Source organism: Gavialis gangeticus, unplaced genomic scaffold (assembly GCF_001723915.1).
Source record: "Gavialis gangeticus isolate Ggan-Ray unplaced genomic scaffold, GavGan_comp1, whole genome shotgun sequence".
Lineage (NCBI taxonomy): Eukaryota > Metazoa > Chordata > Crocodylia > Gavialidae > Gavialis > Gavialis gangeticus.
The window spans coordinates 158,670,090-158,685,453 of record NW_017729032.1 but is presented as its reverse complement, the minus strand read 5'-3'; the positions used below and the strand labels follow the sequence as shown (position 1 = coordinate 158,685,453).

Sequence of the window (15,364 nt, the reverse complement as noted above, 5' to 3'; positions counted from 1 at the left end):
GCCTCTCTTGCCAAAGAGCGGGCTGTGGTCATGGAAGCCAAAGCCTTCCCGATGACACCAGCGCCACAGTCTTTGGTTCACTACCTGGATCCTCTTCTCCCTCCTCAGCCCATAGCCCAAGACTGGGAGGATCGACGAGAACGCCACCTGTGCCCCCAGAAACTTTAGCCCCGCTCCCAAATCCCTATAGTGCCTCATGACCCAGCTGGGAGCGCTCCAAGCCGTGTCATTGGTGCCCACATGAATAAGGAGCATAGGATAGTGGTCTGTGGGCCAGAGGAACTTTGGGATCTTCTCCGCAATGTCCCCAATGTGGGCCCTTGAGAAGCAGCAGACCTCCTGGACTAAGGGGTCGAGGAGGCAGATTGCCCCCTCAGTCCCCCTCAGGATGGAGTCTCCCACAACAAACACCTTACGTTTTGTCTTGGGGAGAGCGGGGATCGTAGCTGCAGTTGGTGTCTGATGGCAAACAGGGGTTGAATTTTTCTTCCTTCTTGGTACGATATTTTCTATTGCACAGGAGAGAGGGTTGATAGAATACATCTCCTAGCTGAGGCAGTTCTGTTGTGTAGAGGTTGTTTTCCAGGTATGCAAATTCAGCTCAAACAAAAGGCAGGGGTGGGATTCTCCAGCTCCGTGGGTGTTAGATTTTTGTTTTTTGGTAAACGTTATGAAGTTTTCATCTCAGAGAGGCTATTTAGTTGGTCTAATAAAATATATCGCCTCTACCAAGATTTCTTCATATTCTAGAAAGAGATGCACTCAACACCCCCACATAGGTAAAAAGCTGCACTGAGACATGGATGTGCTAAGCATGTGCAAACTGTGCACATTTTACTTTCCTTACTATTTCTGTCCCTACTCCTGCTCCTCTTCATTCCTCAGCTGCCCTTACCCTAGCCTAGATTTTTTTCTCCACTGCCTATCCCTCCTCTTCCATATCCAACTGTTCACATTAGTACTTGCTAGCCAAAAAACCCACAGTAGACAACTAAGTGTTTCTTTGAGCTCCAAATGAATCCTCAGGTGCCCTAGTTTGAGAAACAGGCCAATAGGCAAGTGGGTTAATTAAGCAGGTGTTTTTATTGAACACAGTTGCCAGATTCTGTATTTAACTTTTTTATTAAGGACTGTCCCTCATTAAAAAGCAAACAATTAATTCTTTATAGAAGGCAAAAATAAACTAGTGAAGATATTTCAGCAAAAAGTTACCCCCTTGGGATGTTGTTCCTCAGTTCTTACTAGATGAGCACAGGGAAACAGTCGTATTCTATTTTGAACTCAGCTCTGCTAAGAGGCATGAATTCAGAACGCACTGCTGGATATAGGAAACAATTTCTATCCCAGAATTAAGTCTTCCTATAGAAATGTCATGTTAAAATGGCATCTCTGTGGCAAACAGGAGCCATTTAGATTAGAATCAACCTCTGAAGACCAAACAATAAATTTAAAAAAAAAAATGAAAAGGGAAAGCTGAAGGTTACTTTGGAAAGCTATAGATTATCTGATTTATGTTTTCCTATACTCAATACATTTTTGTGAATATTTTGTGCTTAGTATATTTGGGGGCCTAAACGGCTTAGTAAATGTCTCTAAGCTTATGCTCTAAGGGAAACTTGCTCTGGGAGGTGTTGGTATCTATCACTCATCCCTACCAAAAATGGTGTACAATATTTTTAAGGAAAAATGCTGGGAAAGGGTGGGGAGGAAGGTAAGTGGGGAATAAAATGTAGATTATTATAAATACATTTCTGTCACAGCCCCCAAAGTGCACTACTCTTATTTTGTTGAGGATTCTGTGATTTAACAATGGTTTACTGCTTAAGTCACAGCCTGGAATGCAATAGAATGTTGTCATTTTATCAGACATGTGATTGGAAATGCAATCCAGATCTTATTTTATCTCACTTAGTCTTGCTTCAGCAGTTACTTCCAGATTTGAAAAAGCTGCTTCCAGTCTCATGTAAAAGCCAGCAGATTTGCTGCGCACTCCATTTAAAAGACACCAACTTTTCTAAAATTTCACCATACTGTACTGCAAGAGAAGTCACGTTCCAGCAACAACAACAAAATGCCCTGATGGAAACTACGTAGGAGAAACCAAATAACAGCTGTGTACCAGAATGAAAGCACACGAAAAATCTATCAAAGACAAAAATACCCAATTACCTGTAGGTGCACATTTCTCATAAGACAACTGCTTTCTCTCTCAAATCTCTCTAATCCTCAAAGGGAATTTACAAAACATCTTTCATAGATGAACCTATGAACTTCACTTATAAACCTACTAGATACAAAAAATCATGGACAGAATATAAACACTGGATTTATGGCACATTATAACTTGCCTGCCATCTGATAACCCCAGGTAACTCTCTACATTTTACCATTGGTCAACATTCCCCTCTTCTCCTCTCCCCAAACAACCTACCTGTCTTGCACCTACCTACTCCTATCCCCTCTAAGCTTCCCTGCCATGCATTTGCATTTCACTGACCTGCATTTTGCATATTGCTTAAGCTTCTATTCCCCGCAGGACAGCACACAAACATCAGTAGACTCTCAGCAGACTCTCCCTACGCCCAAAGAAGTGTGTCTGTGCCCAAAAGCTTATAAAGAACAAATTTTTCCAACTATTTACTTGGTCTAATAAAGATATCACTTTACCCAAAGAGCCTTGTCTGCTTATGTCCTTAGACAAACATGGCTATAACCAACACCCAAAAAAAATGGACATGTTATTTTTTAATTTGAAAGATTTCCAAAATGGGCATGCCTTCCAAAACTGTGCTCTCATCTGAAAAGTCTCTGGACTTTGTGGGGCAGAAGGTCATGGTTGGTAGATTATTTTTTTTAACAACATCTAAATCACTGCTTTAAAAAAAAACAAGATGCTTTGTGCTCCCTCTACTGTCTTTTCACTGAACTAAACTTCTATAAAAAGAACTACAACATACTCTATAATCTTAATGCAAAAGGAGAGGTGTTTTACTACTTATAAAGGGAAACTAAATAATTCATGTTTTATTTTAAAGGGTGACCTGCAGAAGTATATTCCTGGAAAGGAATAATTAACCATTCATGGTAAATATATCCTTCTTCCTATAATTAATCATCATTGGCAAGTCGGGAATGAAAAGCACGCAGTTAATTTTTTTAAAGAGAGAAACATACTGCTCCTCTCAACTCAGTGCAGAAAAAGTTGATAAATGTAAAGGGGAAAATGTCACTGGAGTTGAGAAACGAAGGGAAAAGATTATTTTAAATAGAGGAAGGTAATTAAAAACAATTTAAACCTAAACTAGAACATAATCGTTATCATTTTATTTTATCATTATATTTTAAAACATAGGCTACAATTGTTCGGAAATAAAGACCTTTTCTAGAAATATTTATCATATTTACTTGAATACAAGCTGAGGTTTTTCCCTCCAATTAGTATGAGAAGAAAAGCCCCTTGTCTTACGATTGCATACAAGGAAATTTCACTAAATACACCATCTATCATTAAACTTCTGACAACAGCAGTATGTCCTGAGCAATGAAAGCCAGCTATGAAGCTGCTTAAATGCAGCTAACACTGGGAGCATCTACACATGAAATTAAGGTGATGCAGTAAATCCCGGAGCATTTTCAGCTGGAGTACACTGCTCCCAGTTGCAATGCCTACACATGCGCCCAAGACAGCAGCACTATGAGCTGGGGCAGAGAACCCCTGGGCTGGTAACAGGTTCAGGGGGGTCAGCCCCAGACTCCGGGTGGCGCTGTCTGGTGGTGGAGGGGCTGGCTAGTGCACAAGGGCAGAACCTACAGTTATGTGACTAGCTGGCAGGCAGCCCACAGACTTTAGCTCCCTCATGCCCCAGTGGCCCCATCACAGTCTATGTATGCATTTCAGTCTATATGTGCATTTCAGTATAGTAAATAACCCCCCCATAAGACAGTACTGCCTCTGACAGTACTATTTATGGCAGAGTTAATGTACTGTGCCATAATACCAGCACACATGTAGACTGTGACACTTTACTGCAGAGCCAATTAGTCTTCTCTACAGTAAAGTGCACATATAGATGCACCCATTGAACATAACTATAAAAAAATGGTCCAAATTGGAGAAACATGCAAATGGGAGTCTGCCACAAGGATGTGTTAGTGCAGCCCATTTGAATAAGACATAAGGTAGGGCCCCTTATGTGTAGTCCCCCTCACCGCGCACTCTTTCAAGTCCTACTAGGCCACAGCACTGCATACATTTTTATTGCTTCTTAACTCCCACTGCTGAGCTATGCCTTTCTTTCCCTTTTTCAATGATTCCTGTTTCTTCACCAGCCTTAAATGTCTGAAAATATCAAACAGGGCCTCAAACAGTTTACCTAGAATCTCTCTGTTGCCCCCTCTCTCAACCTGTTACATGTGATTAGTATGGCCCTGGCCTACATGAGGTAAAGCAGGGCCAGGTTGCCCTGCACCTCATCTGCATGCAAAGTTTTGCAGAATCCCAGGAATTATGACAAGAACACCTAGTTCCAGTTGAGTGGGGGCTAATTAGTGGGAAGTATCTGGACTACACACACATACTGAGCAGTGCCAATTGGGGGGAAAAACTTGTCTTGTGTTCAAATAAATATGGTACTTACTGCATGAAGCAAATGATAGCAACAATTACATATTTCTAAAAATATTTCAGGTCTTTATTTGTAATTGAAAAATGAATGGTCTATAAAACTAGCACGCGCACACACAGCTATACATACAAACTATGGATGACTATTATACATTTATCACAAAACTTAGTGGTTAAGGCTGAGAAATGTAAATGGTCTCCATTATTTAGTGAAGGAAAAAAATGTGAAGTTGGAGAAGGAAGCATTTATTTATATAAACTTTGAAGCTCGTCTCAAAAAAAGTAACTTTTCAGTTAGAATATAGAAAGAAGAATACAACCTCACCTTATCATAAAGCATCCATCCAATATATTTCAAGTAACTATCATTTAAGAATGTATCAGGGTACATTTTCATCCAGCTACCAATTTCTTCAATGCAAATAGCCCGGATCTCAGGAATCACATCACTGTAAAATTATACAAGTGTGTTGTAAACCAATTCATAAATGCCCAAAAGTATCAATTTAATTATTTTTCCCCAGTACAAAAACCACAAGTTGTAAATATTCAGAACTGCTCCTTGTAGCATTTCATGTATCCATATATTAATGTGTAAACTGTGTCTTTAATCTATATACCCCACAGAGAATCTGCTATTACTTAAAGGACCTGCTTTTATCTCTAAATTTCTCATTACAATTATTTTGAAGCTGGGAAGATGTTTCAGCTATAAAACTTACTGCTCTCTTGCCAGGAGGGAGAAAAGAAAAGCAGTGTGAATGACAATACATACCAAGGTCATTTTCTTAACCAAAATCAGTTTGTTCAAACAATTCAGTCTTAAATGCTTTGTTTGGAACTCTAACTGCCCCTTGGATTTATGCTGGACTTAGCATCTAAACAATATATAAAAGATTCCCTTAAGGTGTGTACATATGCTTTACAGATTCATTTTTATACCTTTTGTTCCTGAAAGCTGAGCTGAATTTTAAGCTTCAAGAAAAGAAGAGTATCTTCCTATGCATTAGCTTAGCATTTAGCATTTGTATGGTGGGAGTGGAGGGTCTTTGGGTACTATTATTATTCTTACCGATAACGTTGTAAAAATGTCCCTTTGAAAATTGCATTCATCATATTCTGTATTTCCAGGGGTTTCTGCTCACACTGAAACACAAAAAAAGAATGGAATGTTCTCTGAGTAGGGGGTCCAGAAACCCCTTTCATACTAGGGAAAATCTGCACCCCTCTCATATCATTACACTGGTGCAAATCCCCAATATTTATTTTAAATTGGTGCCACAAGTAAATAGGAGTGCACCCCAAGTACACCAGGGTTTTGCCTTTGTATTGCTACATCAAAATGAAAGGTCATCGGGTACCAACTACAATCCAGGAACGAAGATATATCACACAAGATGTCTGGCAGAAAGAGAAGTCTTGTCCTTGTAATACATGGAAGGAGTGGTACACCCCATTATATGGCCAGTGTATAGTCTATTAATGAATCTGGACTGATGGCAGGGGATAGGTAAGCTAGGAAATGGACAACTGCATTTTCACCAAGCCCTGAAAAAGATAATTTGGTAAAAAGCAATCAATTCTGTGCAATAAAAAGGTGCCATTTCTTTCTTTGTTGGCTCAAGCGACCAGGATCATGAAGCTCAGAATAGCCGTGAGCTGTATTTCCCCCCAGCCAGCCACCTTTCACTACAGAAGCTACCTCTTCTTACAGAACAGCCATACCCACAAGGCAGTTCAAAGACTGCCCTGAGATATTTCAATGTGAGCTCAGTGGAGTAAAGACTGGGTTCATGTCTGTATAGTATAAACCTACCTCAGCCCTCAGAAGATAATGAGTTTGTGTGGTGAAGGGGTGTTGGGAAAGTAACAGGGAAGGAAATGGAGGCTGGGTAGCAGGAGACATATGACCCTTACTTTAAACTGGAATCGCATGGCATTTTAAGAATCCTTTGTTCATAAAAAGATAAATCCCACAATCCTTCATGCATTTTCATTCAGCTTTCACTTGGACAAAGTCCAAAGTAAAACTTGAGCAAAAGATCTACAGTTTGATTTACAGTTTGTGGGAACTCCGTTTTGCACACATGCATGTCAAAACTACTGCTGCAAACAGAGCCATGTACAAAAAAAAAGACAGTTCACGGACCCATCATATCCAATTTAAAGAGACAAGTACCAGAACAGAAATCTCGAAGAATAGTACATAGCTCAAGTATTTGCCTCAAACATTTCTGTTTGAATGCATTACCACAGTACTGAGCCCATTAAAACAAAACCTTAACAGCACACCACTGAGGATGCTTAGGAAGTATCACCTCCATACAGCTCAAAAAATTACATCATCCCTGAGTAAGCCACCAGCCACCTCTATTCTTACATCTTCACCCAGTTCCCCAACTAAAAAAGTAAGCCAACCTCTTTCCTTTTTCTCTCTAGCTGATCCAACCTGCAGTCGGTCCTCTTGCCAGTAATCCTATTCTTCTCCACCTCATACAGCCTTTGAGTATTATGTTTACTGACATCAAGATTCAGACGTACTCTTACAAGAGCTGTCAGAAGCTTCAAAGCTGAAACGGAGGAGAAGCCAGGCAAATAAAACTCAGCTGATATGCCACATAAAAGTCACCTTTTTGCCAAAAAGCATTTAAAAATCAAATTAACACTATTCCTGCTAAATTAAAAAAAAACCTATTTGTGTCAGAGGATTTCCTCCTAAATGACAATTTTAGTAAGACATTCTAATAAGCAAAAAAATAGAAAATAAGACAATCCCTTTCATATCAATTTTTGTAGGAAGGGAGAACTAGAGAAAGAAGACTAAATATGAAAGGCAATGATTTATTATCTCAACAGTTACAAGAGATGTTGCTAAATACTGAAATGCACCTTACCCACTGTGCAAACAATCTGTATTCCTAGTTCCTTTCACAAAACAGAATTTTGGGGTGCTGAAGTCTTCAACACATCTGCTTTACCTAAAGCCCGAAGTCTAACCCTACCACATCTACATTTCTGTCCGATGCATGCTGAAGTGAGTTATTTATATTACAGACACAACTATAACATGCTAGGTACTATCAAGACACAAAGAAAGACAATCTCTGCCTTACAAAGCTGACAGTCCTTTGACTTTTGATCACTTTGTTTCTTTTACCACGTTAATCATTAAAACTCTAGTGGCAGCAATGGGAGGTATGTTTACCTGCTAAAGTGCTGGTGTGCCTAAATGCTCTGACCATTGAGTCTGCTAGCCCTGTGAGCAGCGAGATGACTGTGTCCATTAGGTAACTATCATAAAGGATGCTGCACTGGCACTGCTGGATCAGCACTGCAGTGAACTCGCAGAAATTGGCTTTGAACTTCTTCCAGTAGGGTCCTGGCTTGATGAGGGGATAGTCTTCGTTGTCCTACAGGGAAAGGAAGGGTAGGGGAAAAGAGAAGAAGTATAAAAAAAAAAAAAACACATTTATTTTGAAATGGCCAGCCTATTTGCTGCTTGAATTTCTCTCCATTTGGATCTGTAAAAGGACGGTCCCATTTCGGTTTTTGTTACAGTTTCTCACCAGTTCAGGCAGAAGTTCTCCTGTTTAATGAAGGAGACCATGTTAACCTTTAAAGCCCTCATGGGGCTGTAACCTCACCATTTTAGAAAACACCTCTGGCTCCCATATTCACAGAGGTGACTGCAGTAAAGAGTGACAGTAAGGATAAAACACCTTAAGAACCAATCTGTTACAGATCCCTACCACAGAAGAAGTGTAAATTATGTTGTGCATAACTAGTGGCGTAAGAGGATTTGCAGCCCTTTGTGGAATAACCACGGCATCTCTCCTGGAGACACAACAACTACAGTCAATAGAAAAAAGACATAAATTGTAGAGAGCATGTTCCATTTGGATAGACTTGTTGCTGAGTATGGGGTATTCAGTTACTCTGCAGTGGTAATGTAAATCTAGAAAAATTGTTTTTGAGGTATTTGTGGGCAAGAAGTGAGAGGGAGAGGTAACAAACATAAATTAAAGCCAGCTGGAAAGAGAAAAAAAAAACAAAAACAACACACTCAGGTACTGGTCTTGGATTTCAACACAGCCAATTAAAAAAAAAACTACAGAAATGTCATACATTTACTGCATGTGATAAAAGGCTGAATGAAGATGCTGAGCCTTTTCAATTCCTTCTGAAGCCCCTGGGTGCACCTTGTGGTCACGCTTAAAATCAAGAGCATTCATCTAAAGCTACTTTGAAGTTGCACCAGTACTCAAAGAGTTAAAAGGAAATTTGAGTAAAAGGTCTTGTTTTACCATGTCCACTGGCCAAGTAACCGTCAGAATCCAAGGATATGCCATGAATTTCTTGTACTGCAACCCTGTTTCCTATATTGTGAGAGACATAATTGTAAGGACTTTTGATGAAGCACAGAAGTCATTTTGAAAGATTTTAAATGCTTAAAAAAATACACACACAATGCACATTGTATGCCAAGGTTTAAAATGCCATTTAAGCTTGAGCTTGTATTTATTATACACCCCTGCATATCACAGCACACTCAGTAATATCTTATCTTTTTCCACTTGGTTTGCTTTTAGCTACAACTATCACATGCTTCAGTACAAGTCCAACGCGTTTTTATTTAAAAATTGTCACTCCAGTTATGGCAAGCTTTGCATAAACTTTGTCAACCAAAACATGCAGAGTTCAGTCCTCTATACTCTGAGAGAAAGATACAGAACTTTTCCCCAGTTGTCTAAATACTTATTAGATACCAACCATCTGACTTAGCACAGTAAAAATAAAAAAAAAAACCCACCAGGAAAATCCCAATTCACGGGAGTACAAATATGTTCATATGTGCTAGCCATATTTCAAAATCTCCAGTCATAACTAAGTAATCCCTCTGGCAAATCAGCAACATTTCTAAATCCCACTCTTGAACATTTGGCCAAATTATATCTGCAAGTGAACCAAGAAAAAGGATCTCAAACATGAGGCCTACATAATATAGGCCTTTGCCACAGTATAATACAAAGACTGCACAAAATCTAAATTTGCATTTAAAAATAAAGTTAAGTTTGTGCCTCTGCAATTAAAATCTTACAAAGGCAAATCAAGTGCCATTTGGTGCAATTCACTAAATCCACAGTTATTTATTCAAGACAACAGTTTAGAAGTGTGAACTCCCCAGGTCCTCATTAATCTCACTGATGGAGTGTTTCCACTACCATTTGGTTTTACTTTTAGAGGTCAGTGTTATCCACTTTACCACTAATGGGGGTGGGAAATACAGTTAACAAGAAGACAAAGAGCTATTGCAAGAAAGGAGATGTTATAGAAAGAAAGAGGAGAAGACATACAATGAGGACAAAAGTCTGGGTGGACTGATTTAAATCAAATTGGTTTCAATCATTGATTGAAATCAGCAAGCCAAAAGCCTAAATTAAATCATTCTTTTGGGAGTTTTTTTTAAATCAACTTTTCCACTGTATTTTTGTTGTTGTTTTTTAACAAAAGTTGATTTTCATTTGGTTAATATAACAATTAAAGCATGTTGATTTAAAACTAAATACCGTTTTTAAAGTAGATTTGGTACATTTCCTATGTACACAAACAGTAATTTACACACACACACAAAATATAAAATGTGTGTGTGTATAAAAACTGTATTTAGTTGTAAATCAACATGCTTTAATTGTTACATCAACCGATGAAAAACATGTGACCTACGCTGATGTCTCAAACGTATCTACTTTACCTAAAGCTTAATTTCTTCCAATGAAGTCCAGGCATATTACTATAAAACTTAATCCCATATCTTGTCTATACAGCTTTCAGTAAGCATTTTATCTGCACAGTAATGGAGGATCAGGTCAAGTGTTCACAGCTGTAAAGATTTGTTTTGTTTCTTAATTCCATAAATATTTCCTTGCAGCCTCAAAAAAAACCCAGTCTCTCGAACAAAACTACTATACATCAGCAAGTGCTAGGGACCTCCATATTACTAGAGTTTTGTACTTCCATTACTCCTGAATTGTTTTGATTAGCAGATTTAACTATTATCTGCCAAGCTTACAGTTGAGTCAACAATGCTCAGTGGTACAAATGACTATTATAATTGTCCTAGAATTCTCCCCTCAACAAATCGCTCAATGTTATTCAGCTTAATTAGGAATCAGTTTGTTCTTCAAGCAGTTTTTCCAGCCAGTTCAAGGCAGCAAAAAACACAGTGAGCCACTTCAGACATAATTCCTGCTGCAGAAATGATGGCTTAAAACAAGGCCTAACATATGAGTACGAAATAAGTCAAAATGCTGGATGAAGTTGCTAAAAAAGCATGTCAGGCAGCACAAGTAATTTAAAGGTTCTTTAGGAATTATTCTCTTATTAGAACAAGAGTGAAAAAATAGTATTTCAGAACTCTAATGTGGAAACCACAGTCCTGAAATAAGAAAAAAAAGTCAATGACTAAAGTATTTAGAATTGTGCTGAAAAACACTTCTCTTTTGGATCTTAAATAATACAATCATGGTCAATTTGAAAATGTTAAGTTGCAATGCAGCACCTCAACAAGTTGGTAGCCCTGACCCTGCCAGCACCTGCCCAACATGTCTGATTTAATTGACATAATGAACTGACTGGAACTGTCACTTTGGATTCATGCCTTTCAATAGGGCTACTTAAATACAAGTAAGTTAAGGACTACCCACAATGATTATTATAATTATAAATTAATAAAAGTATTCATTAATAATTTGATATTATGAATTAAAAGAGTATGAACTCTAGGAAAGTTAAAGTCAGGGTTGAAAAAGTCAGATTTTTCCATTTACTGGTACCTTACAAGAAAGAACAAAGGGCTTGAGGAATATCTGGTGCAAGAAGTACTAATCTGAAATGTATTTTCAAGCAAAAAATGTTCCATTTGTAGAACCCACATCAGAAAATATAAGTTTGATTTATTATTTTATTAAGAGGACACAGTATTCAGCCTCTAAGAGAACTCCTTCTCAGGCCAAAAGAAAAGGGTTCCAAAGCAACAATATACCTGAGGAGGATGGCAACACTAACCACTTCCTTGCACCTTGATAATGCCTACTATTATCGTGAGTGCTACAGCCAAGCTCCCAACATATCTCCACCACCCCCCACCATAACTACACCCCACAACAGTGCCATCACCATTCCTGGATCTCCAGAAATGTACTATAACTCATTCAGTGCACCAAATGCCCTGATGGAAAATATGCAGGAGGAACCAAACAACAACTGTGCACCACAATGAACGAGCACCGAAAATCCATCAAAGACAAAAATATCCAAATAGCTGTGGGGGAACACTTCTCACAAGACAATCACTCCCTCTCTGATCTCTCAGTTCTAATCCTCAAAGGGAACTTACAAAACACCTTTAGTAGAAGAGCCTACAAACTTCACTTGATAGATCTACTGGATACAAAAAATCATGGACTTAATACAGACTTTGGATTTATTACACATTAGAACCTGCCTGACATCTGATACCCCAGGTAACCTGCCTCCAGCTGGCCACTTGCATGCCTTAGCACATTTCCCTCCCTTTCCCACTCCCTTCCTATCATCTTCCTAACTTCCATTCATTTGCATTTTCACAGACATGCTTGCTGTAAATTAGCTTCTTTTGTACCTTGGACCACACACAACAGAGTCTCCCTAGGCCTGACAAAGGGTGCAAACATGTTTTTCCAACTATTTATTGGTATAATAATGATATCACATCTACCCAAAGAACCTTGCCTGACAACATAAATGAGAGCCAGCCGGGAGTTTTAAAGATAATGAACTTCAGTAAGATGTCATAAATCATTATCACTTGCTTAATATTTTGAAATCATGAATGTATTATTATTATTAGTGTTACCATGTCAAAAAAGGTTATATAAAACTCAAATAATCAACAAAATGAGAAAGTCAGGGTGGATTGATTTACATCAAGTTGATTTATATCACTGATTTAAATCAGCAACCCAAAGGCCTAATTTAAGTTATTCATTTTTTAATCAAATTTCCCATTGTATTTTTGTTGGTTTTTTAGAGAAAAGTTTATTTTCATTAGCTGATGTAACAATTAAAGCATGTTGATTTAACACTAGTTTTTACAGTCAATTTGGTACATTTCCTACATACACAAACACACACAAAATTATATAAAAGTGTACTTAATTGTATTATTAGCATGTTTCAATTGTTGTATCAACCAATGAAAATAAACCTCTCTCTAAAAAACAACAAAAGTCTATACATTGTTTGTTAATTTTTTTAAATATACAGTAAAAGCTATGTTATCCAGCATTTACCATTCAGAATGCTCTATTAACCAGCATCTGTCCCACTGTGGCACTTCCAGTTTTGCCGCTGTAAGCCAAGTCCCACTTCTTCCTCGTGGACCACAGACCAGGGCAAAGCAACCTGCATGGGGCCTCTCTCCCTGTCCCCCAGCACACTGACGCCAGGGAGCGAAAGCCCTGGTGCGTTGGACACAGCGGGAGGGGTAGCGGCCCAAACAGTCAAAGACACCTCCAACCTGCTGGGCTGGAGAGAAGTATAGGTCTCAGATAACCAGCATATTTGATTAACCAGCAGCCCCCATTCCCCATGGATGCCGGATAACAGGGCCTTTATTGTAGATAGCTTGTAATATTTTTAATATATACATATTTAAATATAAAGCTTAACATATTTGGATTTTTAGAAATCCTACATTTTAGTATACTATAAAATGGTGAAAAATATATTTCTTATTCACTATATGACTAAATTTTGCTCGTATTTGTATTAAGTTGCATTAAGATGGCAAGTTGAATTTAATTAAACATGCAAAACCAGCATTTCAAATTTCATAAACATAACTTTAATGTTTTGGATACAGAAACTTTTTTTTATTAATCAAAACATGGTACACATTAACAACTAACTAATGTATTAAACACTAGTATTTACTGTTATGGTATTAGAAGTATAAACTCTGGTTAATTAATTAAGCTAATAATTTAATACTCTGGGGTAAATTTCCAAAATGCCTAGGTAAAAATAATTTGAGCTTAAGTTCCTATTTGCTTACATCTCTTTAAAATGAGTCATTTTTTTCTTTCAAATTTTCAAAACTTGTCAATCTTATCCTCCTCCCCCTTTTTTCCACAGGCTAGAAGAGAAAAAACAAGCGTTCCTGCTTTTTGAGCTCCCAATTAAATTTCTCAGCTTTGAATGAAACAGTCCAAATAAAAACATACTCGTTCAGCATCTGCAGAAGAGGCTACAACTGAAAAAAGCTGGTCTAGCCCTTCAACAAACTCTAGTTCCAGGTGCTTTGTTAGTGATTTCTACCAGTTCAGTGATGTAACTCTCTTCAAAACATCCTCAGCAAACATATACTGCTTGAATGGTTCACCCTGACATTGATTATGGGTGGCATGACTGACGAGTGATTAGTAAATGCCCATGTCATAGCAGCCTCTTCCTCTTCAGCAACTGGGCATCTACCATGGTACTCTGTGTTACAAATATTGACAAGGGAATGAGGTGGAGTAAGTGCTTGATTCCTCCACTTCTTTACTGCCTGTAATTTAGCGTTGCTGTTGGATATTTATAAGGGGTGGACAGATAAAGATTTCCTTGGACAATACTGATAGCCAACCCAATATCAGCCAATACCAATCTGATAACCAATTTACAGGAATGCAGCCAAACATCATGGAGAGCAGCTCCCTGCAGGTAAGTCTGTGAAGGGAAGAGGCACGGTGGGGAAGGAACGTGTGGGGGGGGAGAACAAGGCCCCCATAGTAACATGTTTTGAAGTTCTTTCCAAATTTCAATGGCATCCACAGCAATACAGCAGCAATTTTTCTGTAGTTTATCCAAGACTATGGAAATACATTTCAGTGTATTCGGCATATCATCTACATTTCTCTTTAGTCCCATGTTGACTACTTCAGCTGTGACCCATCCATCAATTTTGTCTTGATTTTCGTCACATATGGTCATCAGAATAGGCCAGTTCTTAATAAATAGCTCAAAGCAGTCAACCACTGAATTCTATCATACATCTTAGTGGAGAATTAACTTAGATCTCCCAGCTCTGTTCAGTGAAGCTGAAGCAAACAGGTTGTTAGAGAAGCATTTTTCAATTTCAACATTTTCCTTTTTTCTTGGAGTTCTTAAATCTTTGGCTAAAAGAAGCATCATAGGAGCACAGCAGCCATATGGTATAAGTTTCAGGTTTGCTTCATTATCCTCTTCTAAATTACTTCCATCTCGGCTACATTTTCAGCATTAGGTTCCAACACTAGGATCCAGCATTAGGATCAGTGAGGACTTTGCTGATCCTTTGCATTCAATACTATACCTCCAACAAGCCTTGCAACGTAAAACCCCCAATACATGAAATAGTGCCATATTTTTTAAGCTTGACCTCAAAAGTTAGATGTTTTCCTTCATCCTTATATAGAAGAAAATCTGCCATTAATTTGAGTTTTTAGTAGCAGCTCACTGACACAATGTATTATTTTCTTTAAATTATTTTAATAGACTAGCCAATTGCCTGTCAGGAATGACTGGGGAGGGACGGAGTGCCACCACCCCATGCCGCCAAAAGTTCCCATGAGGGTGGGGAGGAAGAACTTGCTTCACCATCCCCTCCGCCCCCCTCGGCCAGTACTCTGCCGCCGCTTGCCCCCCTGCTCTGTCACCACCGCCTGCAGGGACCAGGGC

General features: G+C 38.5%; 1 protein-coding gene across 4 annotated transcripts in view; it reads right to left on the bottom strand.

Annotated features, from left to right (window-relative positions):
- The window catches only part of LOC109302575 (cohesin subunit SA-2-like), a 97,761-nt gene that overhangs the window by 62,233 nt on the left and 20,164 nt on the right, over window positions 1-15,364 (bottom strand). For all 4 annotated transcript variants that reach the window (XM_019524168.1, XM_019524165.1, XM_019524167.1 and 1 more), the window contains exons 6-10: window positions 8,929-9,000; window positions 7,830-8,034; window positions 7,043-7,194; window positions 5,697-5,770; window positions 4,950-5,073 (exon numbers count right to left, since the gene is read on the bottom strand). In XM_019524168.1, coding sequence (XP_019379713.1) covers window positions 4,950-5,073; window positions 5,697-5,770; window positions 7,043-7,194; window positions 7,830-8,034; window positions 8,929-9,000 — 627 coding nt within the window. The remainder of the gene's footprint in view (window positions 1-4,949; window positions 5,074-5,696; window positions 5,771-7,042; window positions 7,195-7,829; window positions 8,035-8,928; window positions 9,001-15,364) is intronic.